Genomic DNA, 27,686 nt, shown 5'->3' with positions numbered 1-27,686 from the left:
TCTCCTGTAATATAAATGTAAAACTATTTTAAATAGTTTTAAGTCATTTAACTTGTGAATGCACAGTAATAAAATCTCAGACTTTGGTTTCAGGATATCTTTTTCCCTCGCCTGACAAAAGCTTGCAAACTCTCCAGCCTCCCTGTCCTGTGCGGGATGGGCGGTCACTGCGCTATTTCTCCCTATAAAGGAGAGGAGGCATGGACCTGTTGCGCTCTAATCGCCAAGCTGCCAGCGCAGAAAGCGAGCCTGCTCCCTGAATGCTCAGCGTGTATCAGCAATCTGCTGCACCGATGGATTTTAAGGAGCTTGGAGACGGCTCGTCCTCCGAGGGCGACACGGAGGATCTGGACAGCGTGAAAGCGCTCACGGAGAAGCTGAAGTTACAGACCCGCAGACCGTCCTACCTCGAGTGGCAGGAGCGCGTACAGAGCCGAGCGTGGAAGGAAAGAAATTCCGCGGACGGTCCCGAATCAGGAGGACAGCAAGTCGTTTCCGTGCCGGCAATTTTGAGGAGGTCAGAACTGGTTGTGGGCAGCATCTGTGGCTTTGACACTATGGACGATGCCCTGGAGCATCTTAGAAAAGAGCTGGTGAGTTCCTCCAGAAATTTGATTTGATTTTTATCTAAAGATGCGTCACGCCCTGAGAAATAATTTGCACTTCTTGATAATCTCCAATCATTAAAACTAATTAATGAATAAGTAAATAAATAAATAATACAGAGTCCTTATCCATTCTTGAGAAATACAGATAGCTATCTATCTCCTACTTCACCTTTAAAACAGATAGGCATCTCTTTAGGTGTCAGTGATCTTGCTTGCATGACTGCTTGTCTTAACTTAAGGGAAAGAAGTCTAAACACACAGATTGCGAAACAATATGGTGCCTGTTTTCTCATAAGCTGCAACCCATGTAGTCCACATGATTTTTACCCTTTGATGAGGAGATAGGCACCATCCAAATCCAAACTTCCACATATGTTCTGCTAAACTGAACACTGAAACTCACTTTCTTCTCAAACGCGCTCCCTCCATCCCTCCTCTACCCTCAGAGGGAAATGCAAGTTCAGGACAACCGACTGGCCCGTCAGCTGATCCGTCTGCGGGTGGAGATCCATCGGCTCAAAGTGGAGCAAGTGTGCCACCGTCACAAGGAGATGCTGGACGACGCAACGTACGAGCTGGAGGAGTGCGGAGAGGAGTCGGACCTGCTGTGTGATATCCCCATGAAGGCTGCCTTTGCTCTGTCCACCCCTCTAAAGCATCTGGGCCTCACCAAGATGAATATCAACTCCAGGCGTTTCTCACTGTGTTAAAGACCGCAGGCCTCACTCATGCCACCGAGGACGCTCCGTCACCTCCTCTGTGTTTGTGTAGGCATTATTGTTATAAAGGGTTATTTCCGTTGATGGCGCAGTGGGGCAAAAGTAAAGATGAGCCACTAGCAGCTGTGAATGAAAATGAAAACGTTGATGACTTTGATGTGTGCCTTGGTATGACATGCATGAGGAGGAAGCCTGTGCATACAGACCTGCAGGGGCATACACCTTTATCATCACGCAGCTTCCTGCTGGATGAGGTCTGGGCAGCTCTGCTGTTGACTGAGAGAATTAATGAAGACTAAGAGCTAGACTGAAGTATACTCAGTGAACTGAGTATATTTTTAATATCAGAAACCAAGGTGATTTGGTGATGCAAATTCATATTGAACAAAGAAGTTTAAGCGGGACAATAACTCATTTATAAATCTGTTCATATTCTTGGACTCTGCAGGAGTGCAGTAGAAATTCACATTTCAAATATGCCTTATTTACCTTCTACTGAGTTCACTCCACCCACTGTTAGAAACGAGCTCCCCGAAGCCACCTTTATTGTGATTGGCTGCCCCTCTTGAGAAGAGGTGAGGCGATTTTGTTAAGGTTATCCCCTCTCATTGAGGTCATTAGAAAAAACTGTCGGAAACTGTGTTTGGAGCAGTCTGTGCCTGAGCTTTTGGCTCACGGGGATTACTTTGCATACACTGACCTCATTATTGGGAACTTAATTCATGTTTAATATGACTGTTCTCCATTGTCATGTGCCTAGAACAGATATAACTTATATATACAGTGATTAACACATGCATTAGAGCATGCCTTCGAAAATTACCAAATGAACTTTTAATTTTCTGAAATCTGTCAGCACGTGCAGGCGCTTTAATCAAATTCATATTTGCAATGAAAATAAAATGAAAAATATAATTAATGTTATCTGAGAATTACAGTCATTTACTTGCATTCCTGAACAGAAGCAACAATTTGCCTGATAAAAAAAACAACAGAAAATCTTCTTCTTTTTTTTTTTTTCTTTTTTTTTACAGATTTCGAAATCATTTCTGATCTTATTCATTTGACAGAAAATGAGGAAATGTTAGGTCAACTTTAAGGTTATACAGAAATGAAAGTAGCCCTCCCACGTGTTCAGGTCACACTACCTTACATCACCTCAGAAATTATGCTGCCAGCCTAAATAGGTCTTGGAACAAAAGTGAGATGTTACAATTTAGAAAATGAAATAAAGACAAAACATATTGAAGCTGTTTTCAAGCTTGAATGAAAAAAAAAATCACATATTTCCCCTGTGGCCTGCAGTGCTACTCATGCTACTCATCTCTCTGGCTGTGAGTTTCTCACTTTGCCTGGCTTCTCTTCAATAAAATGGAATCTAATAGCGTTCCCCTAAAATACATTTAAATACCTCAGCAGCAACGTCTCTTCTCTGAAATCATGACTCAAGTTTTATTTTTAATCTACCGTGATCTGCCATGTGAGGACTGCAGTTAAGCAAGGTTAAAGCCTCTTTACTTCTTATTTGCCATCATGCTTTTACAAGCATCATGATTAGATAGATGATGTTCACGTCTGCAGATTTTTATTCATTTATTTTTTAAGTAACTGGGTCATGACCTCTGAAAAGAGTCAGATGTATTCCCATCAAATATATTTTTCGGCACTTTGAATGTCAAGTAAGATTTAGGCAAAGCCATTAACGACCCTTTTAAAAGGTCACGAGCCAAAAAGTTTGGGAAACACAGCTTTACTGAAACTGATGCATGAAGGCAGCTGCTCCTGTCTGGTCTGGGCCGATACAGAAATGCTCAGCAACACGTTGAAGTAAACAAAGTCCTTTAATGCAGACACTTACAGCAGCCACAGGCAGGTCACACTCCAGCATTTTTTACACCTCTTCTTCACAAACCAAAAATATCTCTGCAACCTAGCAGCTGCAGTGACACAAACCAGGAGCTCGTGTCCGATGTTCTTTGTTTTTCATTAGCACGTCAGGATGCTGCAGAGCACTGATTTTAGACTATATGTGGCTGGCCAGTGACCAAGTATATTTTATGTTTTAAATGATTTTGTCTTTAGTTTAGTTTTTTAAAGAATGAATGAATTTAACTTTGGTTAAATTCATTCAGATGTTTAAAAGTGTAAAACATCTATTAAATGTATTATTCTATGCAGATTGTTAAATCAAGTTGTAATATGAATGTAATGACTTAACTGAATGAATATATATAAAAAACGCCTTAAAGTGTAAATTCCTAAATCTTTTTCTTTCACATAAAAGACATATTAAAGAGGTTTTATTTATCATATTTGAATCAGTTATAATTACTATATGATGGGAGACAGTGTTACACCTGCCTGTTCAGAATGGGTCACAGCTTTCTCAAAAAAACCTCTCATCTGAGCAACGTAAGTGTCTCAGGAAACCACACAGCGAATAGAGTGAAATGAAAACATTCCCAGCCATCTTTTTCAGAAACAGGTTGAGGTTTCAAGCGTTTAGAGTCATGATATTTTGTAAAAGCTTGAAAGTTTTGGTTAGATATCTCTTTTCTTTCTTTTTTTAAACAGCCTTTTTGTAAGTAGTTTTGGTTGAAGTTAGAATTAGAGTTAGGCTTGTTCTGAGATGGGAGGAGCAGACATGAGTATGGATGAACAGAGATATGAAATGCTGATGATTGTATGATTTCTGTCGGTGTAAGTGAGGGAAAACATCCCCACATGTTCCAGCACATCCATCTCCATCATCCACCCTCGGTCCTAAAGCCACCCAGGCACAACGGTATCTTCTTTCCTTCCCAAGAGACAGCCATGACCTGCTATAACACTCAGACGTATGAAAGGGGCCCTGGAGGGATGTGCAGAAGCAGACATAGTCAAGCTCGACACCAAATATGCCTTGGCAGAGCGCGGACGCCGTGTTAAATGAGAGCGCAACTAAGACTGTTGAAATGATCACAAGTGGCATACTTCAGGAGTCGTGTGATCTCATGTGGGTTGCGGGACCTCAATAGTTAGACACATGGAAATGAGTATCATATGGAAGACACAGAGGATTAAGTACTACGGCTTGAGGCCGTATTCTTGAGTGAATGCTTTCAGAATAAAGGGCTGCAGACTTGTGTTTCTCAGGCTGCTCATTCTTTGCCCTGTAGATACTTTCCCGTGACCCTTTTTCGCCCGTATCTTTCTGCTTGCCATCAAACCAGCAGAAGATATTACAGTGTAAATAAAGAATAGTAATCCATCTGTTTATCATAAAGCCAAGTAAGCCTACATGATGCACATGAGTAAGCACTAGAGGCAAAAAAAAAGAGCCCTCATTTACATTCACGAAAGAGGCCAGCACCTGCATCATGTAGCAGGAGGTAGGAGGTCTGGAAAACTTTCTGCACACTGATAGCATCGCAGTTTGATTGCGTAACAGAATGTGATTTCCAACCACATTTGGAAGTAGTGACAACTGTGGTCGAGAGGAAGAAAGGAATACCCTTAAAGCTCCAGAAGGCCTGGACAAAGCTGATCTCCAAACATGGCGGGACACTTTTTCTCCCAGCACGTATCAAAGAGTTCTTGGATGATTAGACTTTATCTTCTGTCACATGCACCTACCTATTTACATCACTCTCAAAATTAAAAAAAAAAGAAAAATGAAGCACGTTTCACACATCCTCCTAGATTTATACTCTGCACTTTAACGGAAAAAAGAGTGAACTCAGGTGGTTTCATCATGAGTGAGACTTAATCTATGCTGTGGCAGTCTTCTAAGCACATATTTCTGTGCACTTCCTGTAATGTTTGGACTGACTTCCTGCTAGTGCACGCTATGTAGCAGCAGCCGTTCACCACAAGAGAAGAGATGCGGTCCACGGCTAGAGTTGTATGAAATGTCGAAAATGCGACAGCACAGGCTTAGAGGGTGTTAACAGGCAGAGAGGTTTTTACTTTATGCCTTTTCTCGAGTAGAAATGTGACCATGAGACAGCCTGCTAGAGCTAAAATTATGATTCTATGTTACAAAATGTTCTTTAAAGGAGACGTGGAGCTTGTGACGAGGCTTTTCTCTTTATATTTTCACATTTTTTAATAGTAAGCTGAGTAAACCAAGACCAAAGGTTAATTTTAAAGCCTTTTTTGGCCACAGACAAAAATATCCTCAAACCACATGTTTGACTAAAAAAGAAAACTTTGTAGTCTTGTTGACTTAATGCAACTGTCCCGAGTGCTGCAAGATATTCAAATATCTTTTGAACCGCTCTGGACCAACACCTCAGCTGCACACTGAAGATGTTCTTTACTTTAAAGGTCAGCAAGTCGCACGTTAAATGCAAACAGCGAGCGACACAAAAGCGCGGCCTACAAAAGCCCCCCGTCTCTAAACTGTTTTGGAAAATTCATGTCTTGTTCCGTGTTTGGGAAAGGTGCTGTCCTGACCCCTTTACCGTAGAGCCCATAACGTTCCCCCTTGCTCTCACACAGCTGCACAGTAAGCACCTGTTAAAAGCCTGCAGAGCAACCCTCAACCTTTCAACGACAGGAAACTCTCTGGGTTGCTCCCCTCCATAGTGCGCATGTGTGCATGCAGGCGCCGCACAAGTGCTCCTGTGATAGTGTTATAATAAGAGAAGCGGATGATGACATCTTCACACCTAGGCTCAAGTGCTGAAAAACTTGCTTGCTGCACTTAAACAGCTCTTTTTTAAAAAAAAGAAGATTTAAATAAGATTTCCCAATGGCGGCACCTGAAATCTGACATTATTGGACATTATTGGACGCTTGAGGAGACGTTTCATATCCAAAGAGGTGAGTTTCACACGTGTGATTCTTCTTACTTTAAGATTAGGTCAAAGAAGTAAAGTGAAACTGTGATAAAGGTGTAACAGGAAAGGATTTAAACGTCTTTCTTGTCTTAAAGCAAATATTCTACATAAATCTGGGGCTTGTTTTCAAATTTGGTCTTTTCTATGAAGTTTACTGAACTTAAAAAAATAACAAATAGCAGCAACGCAAAATAAATCCATAAATAAATGAATAATGTTCAGCCTGCTTCACAACAGTAACAAAGCGCATTCAGCTACTGGTTATCTCCTCTGTTGATATAAATCTGCATTACAAGGAAGATGTGACCACAAAAGAACAAACCGTTTTCTTGTAATGAAATACCAACGCTTCTGTAAATCTACTTTATTAATCTGTCTTTAAATAACATTTTCAAAAAAAAAAAGTTTGGGTATTAAAGTATTTTGATACAAAGTTGACACTTCCTATACAAGTTTGTCTGTATATGGAAACAATGTCGACAATGACAACTGTTAAAACGGTAAATAAATTTAACAGTATGCTGTTAAAATGGTGTACCAGCAATTTACATAAAAACTTAAATCAATCGAATATCTATTCCACTCTATTAAAATCTATTCTTTTTTTACAAAAATATGATTTTTTTATGGTTTGTTTCTTCAAGCTTCTGAACTGACAATGAGTGACTGAAGTCAAAAGTCTTAAAATCTTGGTTCATCACATCATTTCTGGTACACTTAATATCTGAAGTAGCCTTGGTTACATTGGAAACAATAACAACAACCATCAGTATGATTTTGGAAAAGCCTTCAGATGTCGATGATAAAAAGCAGAGGGTAACCCCTCAGTGGAAAATGCTGACTTGTATTACTCCCCGAGTGTGTGTCAGTAAGTGTAGGAGTGCTGATGATAAAATAAAAACATCTTTATGATCCCTCTGTGATTCCTTTCTTGGGGTCTCAGGGCAGTAGTGGGCTGTTACTCTCCAGATTTTTCTCACGGCTTTGAGCCTTTGGGACAGACGGCTGCTGCGATTGGCCCACTGACCTTCTTCCATGAATGGTCTGGTGGGAGCCAAGCGAGCCTGAGAAAGCCGGTTCATACAGAGTACCAGTCTAAAACACAATATACAGAGCACGTGCAGATGCTGGATTATACCAGATTAACACTGGTACACTTCTGCAGGGCCTGCTTTACTTTCTCCAGAATGAGAGCAGGAAACGCCCCGATGTGACTGAACATTGAACAGTGCTGAACATTATAGCAAAACTGTGTCAGTTCTGGATGTGATTTTGTTTAACTGACGCAGGGTAGCATTTAAAAAAAGTCCCTTCAGGTCTCAGACTCTTATTTCTGAGCCCGATTTCCCTCTGAGGCTCCATTTTGAGGCGAGGCCCTCAGTCACATCCGACTGAAGCAGTTTTCGGAAGCAAAAGCTTTTTAGAGCACACAATTTCAAATTTAGCCAAAAAAGATTTACTCAAACTGTTTTTCTTTAGATTTTCCAAGAGAATTCGACTTACATAATTTTAAATAGTGATTATAATATGTGGTTGTAAAGCGACGTGGAATCATTCGTTGGTGAATCTAAGATGCCATTTCTTCCACTGCTAATTTGTTGTTCCCATTTTATGAGCATCAGATTTTTTTGAAAATAACCACAAGTTTCCGCCGTGCAGAAAAGATGGGCTGCAACTGCAGTTCGGACTATTCAGACAGTGAGTGGATCGAGAACTTGGATGAAATCTGCGAACACTGCAACTGTCCCATACCGCCACAATCATGCAACCCAGTAAGTGTTCATCTTGTGTGTAGCATGTGCACATTAGTGTGAGTGTGTTGGTGCACATGAATGAGCGTCCATACATGAAAAGCTTCTGGTTTGTGGTGTGTGTGAGAATGACCACTTGGGGGACAAACACATAAGCTGTAAACCCACAGTGTATTTTGTGTTGTGTGGATTGTTGTTGATTATTGTCATATATTTCTGTATAACTTACATAACTGTGAGGAAAGTTTCCTTTTGGTTGTGTAACTAAATGCGGGCGTAACTATCTGTCCAATGTTGTTTGTTTCCTCTCTGAGAATTAGATTTCCCATTAGACTGGAAATGACAGAAATAAAGGAGAAAACCACATGTCTTACGATTTACCGTCACGATCCACGTATGAAACCGTAGAACTTCACGGTCTTACAGTGAATGTGACGTGCGATGGTGTCTTGTTTGACCGCATAAATCTTACAAAGTATAAAATGGAAATCTAATCTTGTTTATTTCTTCCCAGTACACAGAGCAGCTGATTCCATATCCATCGCAGATGACACCTCCTACATCACCTTTACCAGGTAATAAGTTTTAGAAAAAGTAAATTTTGTCTATAAACTTATCCTGATGGAGTTAAATCCATTTTTAATTATTTCGCTTAGTTACACACGACAGCCTCAGTTTAGCACTTCAGACATTTTCCTGCGGGCTAATAGATGCACTGCATGAGTACAATTTGAAAATAACTGTATACATAATTATGTAATATAGTTTTTTTTATTGTGTCAGTGTCAGTACATCTGGACTTTTCCCTCATCCCATCACATTATAAATATTTCCATTTCATTGTTTATGAACACAAAGTTTTCCATTTGCTTTCCATTCTCTGGTTTCCGCGGTGGTTCCTCTTGCTGTTTACACAAATATGACCAAGTATGCATGAAATTATTCAAGTAACTTTGGGCTTATTGTGTACTCAAGTACCACAGCCACACTTTGTTTCCTGGGTCCTTTGTGTAATAATGAATGTGATCCAGGATCAGTTGCAGCAAGTAGTTACAGTAAATCATGTAGTGACACATTTTTTATGATGATTCACTTCCCCATGCAGGAAACAGCTTCCGCTAGTTTATCTATTATATTTTTAGCCTCTAAGTTGGAGTTAGTTCTATAAATAATGAAAAGACAACAATTTATAATGCCATTATCTTGCCCTATAAATAAATCTTTAATTATTCACCTGTAAATGTCTACTTGCTGTTCTCGTACACTCTGACGAGAGGGGATTATTCGCCATCGCCAGCTCACGCTCACAGGGGATCGTTTGCTTTTTCTGTGTAATGTAATGCATTACAATGTGCCGCCGTGAAAGGGCCCCACATGTCTTTGTCAGATATGTAAAATGGAATAGGTTGAAATAAGCTTGACATAAGCTTTTCATGTTAATTGTAAGTAAAATTGTATCTAAAACTACAAATTTTGTCTTGCAGTCAACGTTGTGGTGGCCATTTACAGCTATGAGCCCACTCATGACGGCGACCTCGGCTTCGACAAAGGAGACAAACTCAAGATCCTCAACAAGTAATCTGCTTTTAAACACACAGCAATGTCTTGCAACGAAACCAAGAACTAATCTGGTCCATTATCCACTCACCCCATAAATAGTGGAGCATAAGCTATAAAACCTTAACACCAGGACATTTAACTGATGATTGTACAAAGACAACCCAAACTGAGAAACTGCATTGTTTTGTTTTTAATTATATATACACTCATTTTGACTTTAATACCAGAAATATGTTTGAAAAAGTTGGGACTGACACACTTTCCACTGTGTATCGTGACCCTGTGTATGTTAGGAAAACGAGAAAATCAATCGTTGCAGTTTTGAAAGTGAAATCTCTTTTTTGTTTGTTGATTGGAACAGCTGGGGTAATCTTGTTTTTGGGATGGCTGACACATCTGGACCACAAGTGAAGCCAAGCTGCTGTAATAATAATACAGAGTAGCAGTGTTTTGCTAAAATAAGCAAGAATGTCTGTCACCTGCATGGCAGTACGCATTGTTTACTACACCAAAAGATGGCTGTGGTGTTTTTAGATCATGGGTATCGATATTTCAAGTGCTCAGCCTCGCCCTAGGGTTAAATACGAAAGACTCAGATAAAGACTTAAATTAGAAAACATCTGCGCGACGCTCGTTATAAAAACGATCGTGTTTCTAATTAACATTTCTAGCTTCATGTTCCACCAACTGCTTTTTTTGCGTATTACACAGTTTTTCCAGTCTCTAACTGCTCTGTCCCCACATTTTCTTTTAATGCATTGTTGACGCCAAATTTAAATTGAGCACATTTTTTGCTATATTGTCTTTGTACGTTTTCAGTTAAATATTGGGATTAACTTATTTGCAAATGACTTAAATTCAGCTTTTAATCATACTTGCACACAGCTGTGGGTCTGCTGGACTGCCGAGCACCCACTGTAAATACACGCCATATGTTTTAGAATGTATTTTCAGATGGGAGATGTTATGACTACATGATCTCACCCAACACTTCCTGTCAATGTGTGCTGTTGAAAATTGAATAAATGTAAAAAAATGCCCCCAAAAAATTCAGACGTGTGATTTTGCGGGTTTGAAAGAGGAAACACAAACTTTAACAAGAGAAAAACATACATATAACAGCAAAGGAAATAAAGCCATATGACATACTGTGCTATATATATGTGGGTAAATATAAAAATGTGCAATAGAAACTCATTCGAATATGTGTATGTACGCAGAAAAGAAAATAATCTTTTGCTTGAAAGTTAAAGTTAATATATCAAAATATAAAAAGCTAGTGTTCTGCATGCACACTTAATGTAGCAAGATTTACCAGTTTTTTAGTAAAAAAAATATGTTTGTGACATAGAAAACATAACTTCCTGGAACGACTGCTAGCTAATATTGTATTAAAACGTGTGACAATTGTTAATGATTTTAGGCAGAACTCCAACGACATAACAAGATTAATTTATGTAGCTCAAGATCTTAAATCTTTCATTTTTAGGGCCGTTTACAATTAAGTCTGTGCTGAGCATCCTTCTTTCCCTTCAGCGTCTTCTTCTTTTACACAGAGCAACACATTTTTCTCCCTCCCAGCGATGCGCTTCATTTTATTCACGTAAAGACTATTGAGGCCTTTTTGGGGTTGAACTGAACCTGTTTTCTGAAGCTGTGTGACACACATCACGGCTATGATAACTAACTCAGAGTATTGTTGCTGCCTCTTCTGACATGCAGGGATGATCCAGAATGGTATCTGGCAGAGTCTCTCACCACAGGCCAGCAGGGCTACATCCCCTACAACTTTGTCGCATTGTCCACCGTGGAGACCGAACCGTACGTCACACAGGAAGCACGCTGACACGCCTTTCAAAGCCATGTCATTCAACCTCAACACCATCTCATGTCATGCAATGCATTATCTGTCCCTGAGGGAAGGGAAGTGGTTAGCTCAAAGTGTGAAGCATATGGTGTGTTTGCGCTGCAGGTGGTTCTTCAGGAACATTTCGAGAAACGAAGCCATGAGGCTGCTCCTCGCTCCTGGGAATACGCAGGGTTCCTTCCTGATTCGAGAGAGTGAGACCGCCAAAGGTAAAATGCTCTACAGAAAACCGACTGCGCAGATCAACAGGCGGCTTCTCAGCAGTCTGTTTTACTTCACATTGAGATGCACTTAAATGCTATATGTCACATTTTAAACCTTTAATAACCTAAATGGAACAAGTGAGCTCATGAACAATATGACTGGTTTCCTCAGTAGCAGTCAGTTTTGTTATTACGTGCATTTCCCGTAATCCCACTACCTGTTTCCCAATTTGTCTCATCTGTTTTGTTTCAGTTTTGTTTTCCTGTTCCTTGCTTAAAATAAAAATATGACTTACATGCTGCATTAATTTCACTGGAAATGAAGCCACGACTGCTAAATGCTCACCCCCCTGAAGTGTGCCACGATTCATTATTTTAGCCACTGGCACACAGTTCTGTACGGCGGTCTACACTGTGCTTTTTTAACATCGTCGAATGAACCTTATAATTGTTAAAGTATTCGACTGTGCCCACGTACAGCCTCACAGAACAACGCAGTACAGTGTGATTACCACAGATATTTAACTCTGACTCATAACACACTGGAACACACGGTGACTCACATTTTGTGAGAAAAGTGATGTTTCTATGCATTGTAGTAAAATGACTATAAAATATAAATTATTACAATCAATCAATCTTTATTTATCCCAGACTCATAGTCCATAAAAACAAGATAAACCTCATAACACATAAAACAATAAAAACAGATTAAAAAACCCACCCAAATCGTTTTCCAACAAAAAGACGACCACACCAGCGTCTCTACAATGTAGGCTGGTTACTGAGGGGTGTTCCCATATGTGCATTAAGCTTTACAAGAGGACCCCAGCCACGTAAACCAAAACCTGTCTGAGAATCATTGTCATGCTTTCTTCATTGCCAGCTTAATCGAGTGATGGTTGCATCATTTGGTTGCTTGTAAATCCTTTTTTTTCCTCTTAGTTTTGAAGCGGTAAATTTTCAGAAATGTAACAGGATTCAAACTCTCACCTTCAGCTGAATAAAACATAAGCTGTGTATAAAAGATAGATGATTGCACAACTATGTTTTTCAGCTTGAAGTTTGGCATTATGGCCTTCACTATTGTGGAGCAATGAGTGATAATACTTGGACCAGATGGTTGAGTGCTAATATGAAAACCACAAGTCGTTAGCCAATGAGCATCCTCTCGATAAACCCGCTCTCTGACACTTAGAATGATAAAACTTTACAAAATGGACTTACGGTAACGTTTTACTCAACAAATCGAAAATCTCACCAAAAACCAGCGACTAAACCCATAAAACCACCAGGAAACTGTTAACAGAGACCAGGGCTGGGGCTGTTTCTCACTGAGAAAACTGTAGTCTGTTTGCAAACACCACTATCACCCCATCACGTTGGCCATCTTTGATATGGTCAGTGAGTGCTATATTAGCTAGCTTAATTGCCAAGATGCATCCAGATGCACACACAGCTACTCGCTGTTAGTAAGTCACTCACCGAAAAACTGGAAGAGTTTGCTGGACGGTCTGTTAACATGGCAGCAAACATGCTCAAAAAGTCCATTTCGGTGACAGGAAGCGGGTGAGGTGACACCTGGAAGACAGCTAGAAGCTACACGTATTATCGACCTGTCACTCACAACAGCTGAGACCCTAATACTGCCTCATCAAAGCCTTTTCTTAATTTTCAAGCCCCAGAGGTTACCACGTGTGTTCAAGCTATAACAACTCCATGACACCAATATGCTTCCTGTTTAAAGCATTATGGGAAACAAAGCAAACATTTTTATGTTACATGGGAGTAGATAGTGCATGTATCTCAGGTTTGTCAGGTGGAAAGGATTTTCAATGCTCCTGGTTGGTAAAAATGATCAGATTAGCAACTTTAAGCATTAAAGCTGTCACGATGTTGCAAATCTACGCAGAGCGAATCAGCCCACAACATTATTTCTGCTTCAAAGGCCATTTTAGCATTAAACTTTGTCTATATTATGAGAAAATTAAAAAATTTTAATAGTACTAATGTACTGATGTATTAATATTGACATTTCCAATACATTAGCTACTAATTTCATGCGTTGTAGTGGATTATGTATTTTGGAAAGCCTTAAGTGTCTGACAGTGAAAAGCTTAGTTAGGACATTTTAGAGTAAATCATCATGGTTCTAACTTCCTGTTCCAGGATCATACTCGTTGTCAGTGAGAGATCTGGACCATAACACAGGTGAAGGAGTGAAGCACTACAGGATCCGCAACATGGACAATGGTGGCTTCTACATCACAGCGAAGATATCCTTCAACTCGCTGAAGGAGCTCGTCCATCATCACTCACGTGCGTACAGCCTCTTGAGGGGATTATCGATATTGCTGGTTACTGTGGAGTCTTCATTCTAATAATTTTATACGTTTCTTTTCTTTGTCATTCAGGTGATGCAGACGGGCTGTGCACAAAGCTGGTGAAACCATGTCAGTCTAGGGCACCGCAGAAGCCCTGGTGGCAGGACGAGTGGGAGATTCCTCGTGAGTCTCTGAAACTGGAACGCAGGCTCGGAGCTGGGCAGTTTGGAGAAGTCTGGATGGGTAAGTGCATTTCCATTTGCATGACTTTTAAAGGTTTGCAGAATTTTGCAGAAAAAGATCGTGTGTACAAAGCCCAGTTGCTCAATCTGGCTGTGGCCTTGACTGCGTGGCTGCCAGAAAGTTTTCGCCAGGGTTTTTCTGCAGTGTATGCAGAAGCGTTTCCTCCATGCAGTCTTAATTGTAGGCTTGTTTGAGCTGGTTAACTGAAGAGTGATGGGAGGTATTAACCGTGTTACACAACATCGCTCAAGCAGCATAAATCTGGCTTTCCTGTGAAGGATTAAGGTAAACAAGACACAAAGTGTTTGGATCACATGGGTATCAGTTGAACTAATCTGTACCACAACCCCATTATTACTGAATTGCAGGGGTAACTTTCCCTCTATTCCCCATCCTCATTTGCCAGCACAATTTAACATCCCAAACAAACCTCTCTTTAAGAGCTAAACATTACCAACAATGGAACTTCTCCACTCACAGCCACTTTATACTTACAATGTTTGCTCCCATGTAGCCAGAGCTCTGTTTGTTTCTTCATCCTCATCCAAACATTGGTTCAGTGACATTCTTGAATTGTGGGTGCGACTGTCCCTGGCTTTGAAATGTTTATTCACATGCACATGAAAATACACAACTACGTCTTCTAACGAGATTTCCATAGTAGATAAAAGGGGCAGAGAGATGCTTTGAATAGTAAAAATAATTTGCTCACAGTGTCGCTGCACTTCATGTTTGGTGTGAATTGTTCAGCGCTTTGTGTAACTGAAAGTGAAACTGCTCGGCTGTGGCTTTAGTTGGCATGAGGAGGGTGTCAGTGTTCCAGAGCTGGAATGAGAACCTGTTTGCATGAAAGCCATTCAAAAACTGTTGCTCGCCTGGCCCACGTTGAATCGCTCCACTGGTGACAAAAGAGCTGTGTTTAGAGTCATCAAATCACCAGCCGGCAACTAGACGGGCTTAATTACTCGTGTGGACAGAACAGGACATTCTTAGTTGGAGTAGAGGCATAGCTTTGTTTGGCAATCAGTTCAGGGTTATAATCTAACATTTGATTGTGGATAAAAGTTGTTACATTTTCTAAAAATGAGTAGAGTGGAGTCCTGCTGACTTTGCTTTGTTTGACATATTTGGCACGATATGATATCAATCGGCCTTCATTACAGGGAAGGAAAAAAAGACAATAAAATAAAGATAAAACATCTTATTAAAAGACAGCTTTACCAAATGTCTCCATAGCTGGGATTCGTGCTGTGCGATAATAAATCTTCTGTTGTTACACCCACAATGATTTCATTTTCAGAAGCACGGAGCCTGCAAACATTTTTATACACCGCATTTCGCCATTCAGCTTTAAACGCTCCTCCCCTCACCCTCAACCCCAGACACTGAGGTTCTGTCAGAGGCTTCTTCCTGTTAAAGCTGAGCTTTTCCTTCGAGCCACCAAGTACTTGCTCATAGGAGGTCATCGGATTCTTGGGTTTTCTCTGTATTATTCTAGGGTCTTTACCTTACACTATATAAAGTACTGGGTGACTTGTTTCAAGCAGCACTCTAACATTTGACTTGACTTGGTTAGTCATGACCGCACACAAAAGTAATGATTTAGCATTCAATGTTATTTAATCAACGGCAAACGTGGAGTCACCCACTTCATTTTAGCCATCTCACTGACAAACCGCTCAGCAAGTTACAGTCATAGTCTGTGCTGGTGCACTGCACAAATACTGGACTGGTGGTGGGTAACAGATTAAATATTAAGACACTCAAGGCAGACACACCCTTGTAATGTGTAACTCCAAAGGCTAAATGGATGTGTATTTATATAACACTTCTTTTGTCTTTTTCAAACTTCAACCCACAGTCATGCGTTTGCATGTCCTCTTGCCACGATTTAAACAGTGAAACAGTTAGAAACCTGTTTTTGCACCAGACTATGGGAAGGTTGTTAACTATGGGAAGGTTAAACCAGCCACTAGTGGCCATTCAAACACTTGCCATTTTTTGACACTTGCTTGTTAGCTCAATTTTTTCAGCTCTGACATACTAAAGTAAAAAGTGCTAAGTGGTAAACACCAGCATGAGTTCACCCTGTGATATCTATATGCCCATATGTTTTCAGGTGTCTACAACAACGACAGGAAAGTGGCAATCAAGAATCTGAAAATGGGCACTATGTCAGTGGAAGCTTTCTTGGCAGAAGCCAACATGATGAAGAACCTGCAGCATCCTCGCCTCGTCCGCCTCTTCGCTGTGGTTACCCAGGAGCCGATCTATATTGTCACCGAGTACATGGAAAATGGTAGGCAGAAACACAACATGTGTCACAACCTGGAGAATTTTACTAATGAGCTAGTAGCGCCCAACACTCAAGAGGGAATTCCACATGTCAGCTGAAGCATTAAAGGAAAATAAATCAGTGTTTCTGAGCAGTTCCTATTTGAAGGTAAATTAAAGAGATATGCGTTTGTAATCACACCAGCTCCTTTCCATTCAATTAAGTAATCTAAAATATGTCTAAGCCTGTCTGACATCTCCTGCCGTGTCAGGGTGAGCTCTGTGCCTGCAGCCTGCAGCAAAGACAAAAGAATTTCTGTTGTAAGTTCTCGTGCTGTTATAGACGCTCAGGATTAAACATGTTGATCTCCTATCAGACTTTGGGTGAAAGCACATGCTCGAACAAAAGAGCGGGCAGCCCAATGCGTTTCTTCTTTTCCCTGAGTCATAATGTCGTCATACACCTGCTCCACCTCAGTGAGCCTGTTGAATCAGTAGAATAGGTTTTGATGGTACATCCACAGCTGCCCTTCTGTTTGTTTGACTTTGATCTTTGATAAGAGATGAAGCTCTGTAATTTTTACATGAATCGAGTCGTGTGAGGAAATCTGAATGAGGCAGCCACAGTAACTCACGGGCCCTTCCCTTCAAAACTTGCTGCTTTGATGAAGCGGCCAAGCTCTGATAGGCCATTTTCGGCTTCTCCTCGTGGCCTTCACTGCTGGCTGCTAAAATGTTTCAAAGCAAACATGAACTTTCACTTCTTTGCTGGGCCCCTTCCAGACAGGTTACTGGTGTTTACGCATCGAGGGGAAGTCTCTCCGGCCCGTCTGAGACGAAGGGTGTTAAATTAGGAGAGGATGAATCACTGTGTTATTGTTCACACAGACCCCTGATGGTGCCTGGCTCTTTTCCAGGGACACATTTACACAAATGTCGGCACACTGCACCGCTGCGGCCGTAAACAAACATGCCGCAGCGCTTTGAATAACAGTTTGTTCAGCATCTCGCCACTGTGTCTTCCTCTTTTCCCCTCTCCTCTTACATAACATATGAGGAATTGCAGTGAATCACAAATCATGTTAGCAGTTTCAGTACTCTCAATAAAGGTTTACTGCCCACAAATCTTTCACTGAGAGGAACAATCGCAAAATGCACAGAGAGATGCTGTCACAAACACAACAACGGCCCTACTGCTGAAATGAATGGCGTGCCTTTGTATAGTCGTCTGTGAGTAGCTTGCAAACCACCAGCACTGGTTCTATGTGAGGCCGTGTCTTTGTCTGGGATCCACATGTTAACGGGACACAATTGTCGCTTCTGTTGTGAAAAGAAAGGACGGCTCTGGAGTTCCCATCTTTTCCGCTTCTCCCTTTTTTTTATTATCAGAGACAACAAAGATGGAAAATAACAGGCGTGCCATCCCAGCTTCCCTTTGTGACCTTGACAAAGAGCTTTACCCTGGTTCTCATACTTCAAAAACTGTCCTCCGGACTTAAGCAGAGGAGTAACTGCCTCTTCTTTCCTGGCACAGTCATTCCTCTGAAACTATTTCCTTTGGTCTGACTTGGTTGGGTGGTGCACAGAGGTATTGTTCTCTGCTAATCAAAGTCAACACAAAGTCAGCTATCAGAAACATATCCGATGGTCTCTGCTTCCTCCAAGTAAAATGTTCACTGATTTGAGGTGCTATTCTGGTCCAGCTCGCTGTATTTATGGCTGCGGAGAATCGCGAGGGCTTTTGTTGTGGATAAAGGGAAATATAATTAGTCTTGTGGACAGTGCATGGTTTTTTCCAATTCATTTTAGCATTCATTGTTGCCTAATCTTTGTTGCATAACAGTCAGTAATGTGGACGCGCCATTATGCAACCTGTTATTCTTTTTGAATGAATGAAAACTTAAGTTGTATATTTTTCTTACAGGTAGCCTGGTGGATTACCTGAAAACAACAGAGGGGAGCAATTTGCCCATGAACGTCCTGATAGAGATGTCATCTCAGGCAAGACATTTATTGTTACAGTGAATATATCTGCCCACTTATCTCCATCCTCTCTTCAAGTTATTTACAAGATTTCGTTTTTCACTTCCTATTATTCTAGCACAGCACTTCCACGCAGTAAAGTACCCACTGTTGAGGCTTAGTTTAATCTGGTGATAATATCAGAACCGTGTGTGTGTGTGTGTGCGTGCAGATGTGAAACCATGTTGATGAATGCAGGCTGGTCTAGACACTGTGGCACATATACCACAGAGGCTTATTACCACCGAACAAGGGGGCTATTGCCTGAACATTTTATCTTGTGTTTTTTTTAATCACACATTTGCACAAAGATGCCAACGTAGCTAAAATTTTAAAAGTATGGCCTTTGCCACCGAATACATGTGGCAGTGAAAGTATTATAATAAGCTTAGGTCGAAAACGAAAAAGTGTAGTTGAAACTTCTTTCAAGTCAGACCCACTGCTTCCTTATCTTTCCAGTCTTAATGCAAAGCAAAGCTAAACCAGCCAACTGCTGACTTCACACTGGCTTCAGCTGCAAAATTTTAAGCATATATTACTATTTGTACCCACTCCTACTTTGTGAAATATAACCTGTCAAAGAAGTTAAATGTGTAGGTTTGGGAATGGAAAACAAAACCACAGGAAGGCAGGCTGAAGCTTCAAAGTCTAACCTGACGAGATTCTCGATGTGCAAGAGGCAAATTCTCGAATGCCTCAGAGCTCGCTGCAGAGGGCTGGAGTTTGTGCACAGCAGTGAACGCATTTTTACAGAATCAACGTTTTCAAGCCAGTTATGCACTGATAGATTTTGTGGTAACTGTAACCACCATGCAGTGGACCATAGAGACAAATGTGATTTATTGCTGTGGTCACAACCCTACCTTATGTTTAAATCAAAGTACATGCATGCAGTTAGAGGAATTAGAGATTTTACTCATAATATTTTGAGAGTGGCAACCACAAATCTAAGTGTGGTTTTAAGAACTTTTTAAATGCTTTCCATTATTTCTTTCATGCCACAATCAAATGAATGGAACAAAGGTGTAAAGAGGTATAAAGAGGTAGAGGTGGAGGTCACACTGCCACTTTGTGAAAGACGCAAACATACGTACATCTCAGGTTTCTCCCCGCCTATGTGACACATTCTCACGCCTGAAATATGCACCGCAGCTTCAGAAAAACTAGATAAAACTAGAGAAATGAACAGATTGCCATAAATGTATCAGATAATTTGTGTTTGTGGAGTGGTGAATTCTGTGGAAATCCTTAGCATCAATTTCCTTATTCATCGGAGTGCACTATCAGAGTCCCTTGTAGGTCCACGTCTTTCAAAATGAGCTGTGTTGTACCTGAATGAGTCACAGACTGCCACTGTAATAAACTCTCAGTCTGTGGGAAGGCAAAGCAAGGACTGCAGCATTTTGTTTTGGGAAGTAGAGCTGGTGTTGTGCACCTGGGTGGAGCACAGAGGTGAAAGGGTAGAGAGAACTGACCCGAGGAAGTAGTCAACTCCCTACTTTGGGAATCTGTCTGGTTCATGTGTCTAACACACAAACATTGCACAGTGCTAAAATACACACAGGCCGTACACAGCCATTTATTTTGTGCTTGAACACACACACACACACACACTCATGCTTCTTTTGTCTTGTGCTGTCCCCTGCAGGTGGCTGACGGCATGGCATTTATTGAGCAGAAAAATTACATTCATCGAGATCTGCGAGCTGCCAATATTCTCGTCTCTCATGAGCTCATCTGCAAGGTTGCCGACTTTGGACTCGCACGACTCATAGAGGACAACGAATACACAGCGAGAGAGGGTAGCAACAGCTTTACCTATATCATCTCTTCGGCTCTATTTCAAAGCATTTCATAGATTCTTGTTTAATCTTCTCCATTGTTTCTAGGTGCAAAGTTCCCCATCAAATGGACGGCCCCTGAAGCTATTAATTATGGCACCTTCTCCATAAAATCTGATGTGTGGTCATTTGGGATCCTCCTTACAGAAATAGTGACATATGGACGCATTCCTTACCCTGGTAAATGATCACACTCGTATTACTCATTCTAGTAATAATAATAATTGTAAAAACATTTGATTTCTTATTTGTTTATTTATTTTTTATCAGGTATGTCCAACCCAGAGGTAATCCAGAACCTGGAGCGGAGCTACAGAATGCCACAGCCTGACAACTGCTCCGATGCTCTTTATAGCATCATGTGTCACTGCTGGAAGGAGAATCCGGAGGAGAGACCTACGTTCGAGTACCTGAGGAATGTTCTGGAGGATTTCTTCACATCCACAGAGAGGCAATACCAGGAATAGCTAGGAATAGACACATACAATAAACAGATTCAAACTAAGGCACAGCCTGTGACAGTGGATGCTGGATTTTGATTTTTTTCTTTAGAAGAATGCATGCCTTTCTACTGATAGGGATAAACAGACATTTTCCAAGTTTCTGCATCAAATATATTCTGACATGACCACTTAGATATGATACTATTACCTATGGAACTATGAATATGAACCAGCTGGATCAGAGCCAGCAGCAGAGGGGAGCGTGATCGCCAAGCTGCTTGAATTAACTGGGGACTGACTGATGTAGCTGGATAACCAGCTGCTCTCCTGGTGCTTGTTGTTAACGTGTAAATACTGTTCACTGCTTCAGCTGTGTTTTACCTCTGCTGTTTAATAAATGTTTTTGAAAGTGTTTTAATTTCAGTAAAAAAAGAGAAGCTGTTCATGAATGTTGTTTGTTACCAGATGACATGTGCATTATTTTAGTTTATCATTGCTGATGTTGCAGTGCGTTACCCTAAAATCATGAGAGCCGTCAAACTATTGCTATTGCTCGAGTACTGTAAGTTTTGGGGTAACTTCTGAATCTTCCATTGATCTTGGGTTCTTTAAACTTGTACTGCATTTCGTTTTAAAGGCAAATAATATTTTTACAATGCTGTATTTATTTTAGGGGCAGCGCTACTTGCTTATTGTAGGATTTTATTTACATAACACAGACGTTTATATTTGAGAAATTTGCCTCTGATTAAATATGGAGAAAGCAGCTGCATCATTAAAATGCTGTTTACAACACAGTCATTTTTTGTTTTTTCTATATATTTATTATTTCTTTTTAATTTTTGTTTTCCATTTAGTTTTCTTTTCCCGAGTGGGTTTGCTTGAGTAGGTTTACTGCTTTTAGTTTAGTTTATACTAATTAAAGCATCAGTTCTAGCTCAGTTTTTCATAATAATAATAATAATATAGGGAGGCTTTCCCCAAGTACTGTAATTTTTTTTCCCTAAACAATTTATTTTTGTAAGTTAAATAAAACAAAATCAATCTGAGTTTTAGCTTTGACTTTACTTATAGTTAAATATACTAATTGCTTTGCTTTTTGACCAGACAAAAGCCAGCATACCTGTAGTGCTGGTTCCAGTCCTGGATAAATCGAGAGAGTTGTATCAGGAAGAACACAGTAAATTTTTTGCCAAACCAAAAATTAGATCTTCATACCTTTTCAGTCAGATCCCAGTTTAACAATGACTTCCTTTGGTGCTGTTGGGCAACAGGGTGAAGGTGGAAACTGTGCAAAGGTCGGCTGAAGACAAATGAAAAAGAAAAGAGAAGGTGTGTTAGGCAGCAGAGAGAGAATGAAAGGCAGGGCAGAGGTGAGAGTATGTACGTTAAATTTAAAGACTGACAGGTAACGGAGGAGAGCTGCTGGTATGATGGAGAGAAGCAATGGTGATGGAACAGTTGACCCACACGATCAGACAGCAGGCTCTGAGGGCTATGAATCATAGTCCATAGTCCATCTTTTTCTATGATAGAAAAAGATGGAAAATGGAGATAATGATAGTAACAAAAAAGTCAGGTGGTCAAGCTGAAGATTTTCATTGATAGAAAAGATAAGGAATGCCTACATCAGAAGGACAGAGACAAATAGAGACAAAGTTGGAGAGGTGAGGCTGACAGGATGCTGACAGATCGGCTGAGATGGAGGCAGATGATCCACTTTGGCGACCCCTAAAGGGATCTTTATCTTTATTATACTTCTGCTTCTATGTTAATGTTGAGATTTGGATGAAGCAAAATCTCTTCTAACTAAAAACAATTATGATATTGCTGTTTTTAATGAGGTAAACTACAGAAATAATTTCATCCGCGCTGTAGTTCATGTTCATGTTGTGGATTCTGTCAGCCTCTCCCTCTGTCGCCCCCTGTGGCGAGACTGTAGCATCACACTCCATTGATTGGCCGTGGCACAAACTCTCCGCCTCTTGTCGCCGTTGTCTCCTGCGGTGTGTGTGCGGCGGCGGTGAAATTCAGCTAAAAACGGACTAAAAATGGCGCTTACTTCTCAAGGAACAAAGAAAAAAGTTTGCTACTACTATGATGGTGAGTACTGGGGTGGCTGCACTCTAAACCGCTGGCGTGTTGATGAATCAAACCCGCCTCTCTGCACTAACAAAGGTTACCGTTTCTTTTTTTTTAACCTCCTGCTAACCTGGCACTGTTGCTAACGTAGCTAGCTCGAGTCGCAGGCGGCTTTGCAGCATCTGAGCCGCTCACAGTCCCGCTGTGTCCGAGCAGAGCCTTAATGTTCCAATAATATTTGCTCAGACTGTCTAAATACTAGGGTTTCTTTTCAGATGTTGCTTAAAAGCGTTTTCTTCCGGACCTTGTTACTTTAACTGGACTAGTTAATGTTACTAGCTAGCAGGCTAACAATGGGTACTTCATTGTTAATACAGTTGGTTAATAGTAGGCTAACACTTGGTTAGGTCGTCTTACTTCCTTCAGATGTCGGTGGTTCTGGTTAAAAAAAACGCTTTTCATCGATATTGACCCACAGTGCACTAAATCCTCCGTGTACGCCACGACTTTGGACTTTAACAGAGACTCTTTGATCTGCGTGTCTTGGCTTGAGGTCCTTAACAGACCTGCGTGAAGTTACAGCTGGATACCTTCACAACCTTTTCCGCTGCATGGATGTTTCATACGTGCAAACCTCTGTACTTCAGCTCTGCTTCTCCTAACTGAGGTCGTGCCTGTAGAGTAAAATAGTAATCCAGTGTGTTTTTATTTGTTCTCATTTCAGGTGATGTTGGAAACTATTATTATGGACAGGGGCATCCCATGAAGCCCCACCGAATCCGCATGACACACAACCTGTTACTGAACTATGGCCTCTACAGAAAGATGGAAATATATGTATGTGAAAGTTACAGTCTGGATGTGTAAGTTTGGTTTTAGTAGCTGTAAGTAATTTGCCCTTTTTGTTGCAGCGTCCACACAAAGCGAGTGGAGAGGAGATGACCAAGTATCACAGTGACGATTACATCAAGTTCCTGCGTTCAATCCGGCCCGATAACATGTCAGAATACAGCAAACAAATGCAGAGATGTAAGAGACTTGCTGTTTAGCTAAAGTCAATTAAACTGATTGTGTACGTTGACTAATTTTGTGCTTTTCTTTACAGTTAATGTGGGGGAGGACTGTCCAGTGTTTGATGGATTATTTGAGTTCTGCCAGCTGTCAGGCGGGGGCTCCGTTGGTGAGTTTTCTTTATTTGAACTCTCATCAGAGAGGCATGCAGCATCTTTCAGTAATAATGTCAGTAATCTGCTAAATTCAACCTAATCTGATTCTCAATTCTCACATCCTCGCGGTCCTCCAGCCGGTGCTGTGAAGTTGAACAAACAGCAGACAGACATTGCTATCAACTGGGCTGGAGGCCTTCATCACGCCAAGAAGTCAGAGGCCTCTGGGTTTTGTTATGTCAATGACATCGTGTTGGCTATCCTGGAGTTACTGAAGTAAGTCAAAAATGCTACAGCAGGGAAAAGGGAAGTAAATGTCTCTGCAAATTACTTCTCCAAAAGATACCGTTTTAGATGAGTAGATTGAAAACAAAAGTTGAGGAGGTCCCACACTCTTATCAGTGATCAGTGCAAGACAGATGGGTTGGTAGGAACTATAGCACGATACAAACAACTTTCACACAGCCTTAGATGAAGAATTATAAGTATGCACAAATTGGAAAAGGCAAAATCAGACTCACTATACTCAGTATAAATCCATCAAAAGTCATACCAGGAGGTGTAAATAAAGGCATGAATGATGACAAAAACACTGTAGAAGTCAAGTCAAGGCCCACCAAAATCCAAATTCGATTCAAAAGACCACATTTGGGAGGGCAGAAAAAGAAAAGGCAACACTGCATACCAAAACCTCATTCCGGGTGTAAAACATACTGGAAGAAGCATCGTGGTTTGTGGTTTCTTTGGTACCTCACAGCTGATAACAAACTGTTCTTTGAAGAAACTGTGTTGTTGCAAGATGAAGGAAGCCACTGACCCAAAGCACACAAGTGATATAGCCTCAAAAGTAAATGACGATATTTCTGACATTATGTGGATTCCAAGAACTTTTCCTTTTATTTTCAGATACCACCAGAGAGTTCTGTACATAGATATTGACATCCATCACGGAGATGGTGTGGAAGAGGCTTTCTACACCACAGACCGTGTCATGACCGTGTCCTTCCACAAGTATGGAGAGTACTTCCCTGGCACCGGTGACCTCAGGGTAGGTCTTTGATGAATACATTTCAAAATGTCAGTGTGGTAATGCAGCCAGTTGATATTTGCTTTGTTATCTGTAGGACATCGGAGCTGGAAAGGGCAAATATTACGCTGTGAATTACCCACTGAGGGATGGGATTGACGATGAGTCCTATGAAGCCATATTTAAGCCTGTGAGTAAAAAAAACTATTGTTAACTTTTGCACTTTGACATTTTTGTAACGAAACATTCGTGATAGTGTTTGTGTTGTTTGTGTAGATCATGGCTAAAGTGATGGAGATGTACCAACCCAGCGCGGTGGTTCTCCAGTGTGGAGCCGATTCGCTGTCTGGAGACAGGCTTGGTTGCTTTAACCTCACCATCAAAGGTTGGCTAACTAAAACAAAAATCCTCTTCTCTTGATCTAAATTGGACTGAGACTCTAAAGAAGGCTTAATGATTGTTTCCATGTTGTTTGCTTTAGGTCATGCTAAGTGTGTGGAGTATATGAAGAGCTTCAACCTGCCACTGCTTATGCTGGGTGGAGGAGGCTATACTATCCGTAATGTGGCACGCTGCTGGACGTATGAGACTGCCGTGGCCCTAGATACCTCCATCCCAAATGGTGTGTTTAAATGTCTTTGCTGTAATTAAGACACAGACGTTGGGTAACATTCTTCTGTGCTGGTCCCACGAACTAGCAGCAAACTTTGGTTTCATAGCACTAAAGGAGGCCAGCAGCCTCCTTAAAGCATTAACATACTTTTAATAAAACTTGCTTCACAGAGCTTCCATACAACGACTACTTTGAGTACTTTGGGCCAGACTTCAAGCTGCACATCAGCCCCTCCAACATGACCAATCAGAACACCAACGACTACCTGGAGAAGATCAAGTAAGCTCATGAAAATAGATTAAATTAGTATTTTTTAACCTTTTTTGAGCCACGACACATTTTATAGAACAAAAATATCCTGTGGCACCCTGCCAGCAAAACATGTTCCAAAATGACACATTGTAGCCTAAAACAGAACCTAAATCAGCAATTTGGTCTGTTTGCTTACACTCAGGCCCAGGTTTCACACAGAGTGAAACCTGGGCCTGTTAAATGAACACAAATCTGGTATCCTGGCTAGAATTGAAGAAAGGCATACACAAAGCTCTTCCTCAACAGCTCTTTAGTTTTTATAGCAGCCTTGCTGGAAAAGAGCAGCTCACATAGGTTGTGGAAAATGTTTTGACTGAAAAATCCTCTTTCTCCCCTCTAGGCAGCGCCTGTTTGAGAACTTGCGGATGCTCCCTCATGCCCCTGGTGTCCAGATGCAGGCCATTCCAGAAGATGCAGTGCAGGAGGACAGCGGGGATGAGGAGGAGGAGGATCCCAACAAGCGCGTATCCAGTAAGAACCTTCACACAGACCCCAGTTCAGTTCAAACTGCCAGACGGGAGAGTGTAACATGTTCAAATTTAACCCCTCAGTTCGTTCTCGTGACAAGAGGATAGCCTGTGAGGAGGAGTTCTCTGATTCGGAGGATGAAGGTGAAGGAGGCCGCAGAAATGCTGCCAGCTTCAAGAAGGCCAAGCGAACTAAATCCGAAGGAGAGAAAGAGGGAGAAGAAAAGGAGAAGAAAGGTGAGGGAGAAACAAAAGGTATCTATGCTTTTCATTCTCATCTCACCTATCTCATGTAGTTCTGTAATATCAAGAGCACTTAAATATGATTTTTATGGCTCTCGGGGTGGCTGATGCTATTTTTGTTTTTAACAGAAGTCAAAGAAGAGGAGAAGGTGCCAGAGGAGGAGAAAATGGACACATCAAAGTGAGAAAACAGTGCACACACACACATTGACCCTGCTGTCCAGGAGGTGGTTAAGTGGGAATGCTAATAATGTCCTTACTCGCTGTTACTCTGGGTTCTTTAGGCCAAAAGAGGAATCCAAGACACCTTGAGGTCCTCAGCACCCAGTGACGCCAATACAACAGATCAGAACGGAGATTTTGTTTGGATAAGACTGCTGCAGTGGAAGCAAATAAAGGACTTTGACTTTACAATGAGACCTCTCTCCATGAGAATGGAGACGGGTTCTGTGTTTTTCTAGAAAACCTTTTCAACTTTGCTGTTAATGGACTGAAGTGTTGTTTTTGTATACGGTTTCGTTTTTTTATGCTCTTATACTTGCTTTCCCCCCCTCTTGTGACCAACATTGTAAAAATGGCTTCGCAAATGTCTGCTTTTATATATCTGATGGATTTAATTTATTTAAATCATGATATTTTGGCTACTTTATTTTAGGTATTTCAGTCCCACTTTTGTCCTGTGCCTTTGAATATGTAGTTGAACAGCATGCTGGTACCCTAGATCCTTTTCTGTAATGTTGTGTCACTGGTCTTGCCTGCCAAAGTCAGTGAGACGCTTGAACATAACATTCACAATTAGCTTTTGTGGCACATCGTAAGCATATTTTTATATTTTAGGTTCTAGTTTCTGTCCTTTACAGCCACGATGACATCTGTCTGATTTCTGGGGCTCCCGGGTTGTGATATTGATAACGTTTTGTCAGATTGAATCAGACTTAGTGTAAGGCTTAGATCTCACAGGAACTTGAGAGGCAAGACATGTCAGAGATCATCTGTTGTGTGTGTATATATAAATTTGTATTCTGAAAAACATCAGTAAAAGTGTTCAACACAAAAGACGACAGCTTCCAGATGTTATTGAGCAACAAAAGGTCCCGT

At 41.0% G+C, this 27,686-nt stretch overlaps 3 protein-coding genes and 1 long non-coding RNA gene across 7 annotated transcripts; 3 read left to right on the top strand and 1 right to left on the bottom strand.

Moving 5' to 3' along the window:
- Positions 1-156: 156 nt before the first annotated feature.
- Positions 157-3,603, top strand: fam167b (family with sequence similarity 167 member B). Of its 3 annotated transcripts, none has more exons than XM_085392212.1 (3): positions 157-243; positions 279-593; positions 1,055-3,603. In XM_085392212.1, exons 1-3 carry the CDS (start codon positions 157-159, stop codon positions 1,316-1,318), a joined length of 666 nt encoding a protein of 221 aa, XP_085248338.1. In that variant the 3' UTR covers positions 1,319-3,603. The 3 variants fall into 3 exon arrangements, 2 of the variants coding, with proteins under 2 accessions (XP_085248338.1, XP_085248337.1); XR_014908890.1 differs by having other exon boundaries at positions 210-593; positions 1,055-1,982; positions 2,193-3,603; XM_085392211.1 differs by having other exon boundaries at positions 210-593.
- Positions 3,604-5,972: 2,369 nt separating this feature from the next.
- On the top strand, positions 5,973-21,677 carry lck (LCK proto-oncogene, Src family tyrosine kinase). The gene is made up of 13 exons (XM_085390519.1): positions 5,973-6,133; positions 7,810-7,922; positions 8,416-8,476; positions 9,386-9,476; positions 11,184-11,282; positions 11,434-11,537; positions 13,701-13,850; positions 13,946-14,098; positions 16,218-16,397; positions 18,297-18,373; positions 20,043-20,196; positions 20,284-20,415; positions 20,506-21,677. Exons 2-13 carry the CDS (start codon positions 7,815-7,817, stop codon positions 20,700-20,702), a joined length of 1,506 nt encoding a protein of 501 aa, XP_085246645.1. The 5' UTR covers positions 5,973-6,133; positions 7,810-7,814; the 3' UTR covers positions 20,703-21,677.
- Positions 20,591-23,478, bottom strand: LOC146646380 (uncharacterized). Its single transcript, XR_014908704.1, has 3 exons — positions 23,178-23,478; positions 21,897-21,981; positions 20,591-20,702 (listed from the first exon to the last, which is right to left on the bottom strand). It is a non-coding gene; the product is annotated as an uncharacterized LOC146646380 (long non-coding RNA).
- Positions 22,627-27,644, top strand: LOC146646379 (putative histone deacetylase 1-B). Of its 2 annotated transcripts, none has more exons than XM_085390522.1 (14): positions 22,627-22,781; positions 23,485-23,597; positions 23,672-23,789; positions 23,866-23,940; positions 24,064-24,202; positions 24,833-24,974; positions 25,051-25,143; positions 25,230-25,338; positions 25,435-25,575; positions 25,737-25,845; positions 26,219-26,349; positions 26,430-26,582; positions 26,718-26,769; positions 26,873-27,644. In XM_085390522.1, exons 1-14 carry the CDS (start codon positions 22,730-22,732, stop codon positions 26,898-26,900), a joined length of 1,455 nt encoding a protein of 484 aa, XP_085246648.1. In that variant the 5' UTR covers positions 22,627-22,729; the 3' UTR covers positions 26,901-27,644. The 2 variants fall into 2 exon arrangements, with proteins under 2 accessions (XP_085246648.1, XP_085246647.1); XM_085390521.1 differs by having other exon boundaries at positions 26,430-26,600.
- The last annotated feature ends 42 nt before the right edge of the window (positions 27,645-27,686 follow it).

The sequence above is a fragment of the Rhamphochromis longiceps genome, linkage group LG19 (assembly GCF_057381845.1).
Source record: "Rhamphochromis longiceps isolate RC_006_pf linkage group LG19, R_longiceps_female_GT1.1, whole genome shotgun sequence".
Lineage (NCBI taxonomy): Eukaryota > Metazoa > Chordata > Actinopteri > Cichliformes > Cichlidae > Rhamphochromis > Rhamphochromis longiceps.
Note: the sequence above shows the minus strand (reverse complement) of the source record. Positions and strands in the feature narration are given on the sequence as shown.